The sequence below is a fragment of the Penaeus monodon genome, chromosome 34 (assembly GCF_015228065.2).
Source record: "Penaeus monodon isolate SGIC_2016 chromosome 34, NSTDA_Pmon_1, whole genome shotgun sequence".
NCBI lineage: Eukaryota > Metazoa > Arthropoda > Malacostraca > Decapoda > Penaeidae > Penaeus > Penaeus monodon.
This window is the reverse complement of record NC_051419.1, coordinates 7,991,143-7,991,464: the sequence shown is the minus strand read 5'-3', so window position 1 is coordinate 7,991,464 and position 322 is coordinate 7,991,143. Positions and strand designations below refer to the sequence as shown.

The following is a 322-nucleotide window of genomic DNA, read 5'->3' as shown; positions in this document are numbered from 1 at the left end:
AGCTACTACCTCATCATCCGACGCCCCGGACTCAACACGGGGCTCACGTGGTCGAGCTACACGCAGGAATTCTCCACGTGGTCTTGGGTCTCAGCTGGCGTCACTCTCCTGCTCACTGCTTGCGCTTTCACCCTCGTCACCATGCACCAGCCGGGGAGTTCTGGCACTGTGCCTTTCCCCGATGCCCTTCTTGTCGTCTTCGGTGCCATGTGTCAGCAAGGTTGGTTGTGTGGGTTGGTTACTGGTTACTGGTTTCTTTAAATAACTATCGACGTAATTATCAATCTGCCAGTTAGTCTTTCTATCTGTACATTTTATTTAT

At 51.6% G+C, this 322-nt stretch overlaps 1 protein-coding gene across 1 annotated transcript in view; it reads left to right on the top strand.

Annotated features, from left to right (window-relative positions):
* LOC119594805 (glutamate receptor ionotropic, delta-1-like) overlaps positions 1 to 322 on the top strand; it is a gene marked incomplete in the record, with an annotated part of 12,585 nt that overhangs the window by 6,223 nt on the left and 6,040 nt on the right. Inside the window, 1 exon segment of the mRNA XM_037943895.1 lies at positions 3 to 220. Within this exon segment, the coding sequence (XP_037799823.1) occupies positions 3 to 220 (218 nt within the window).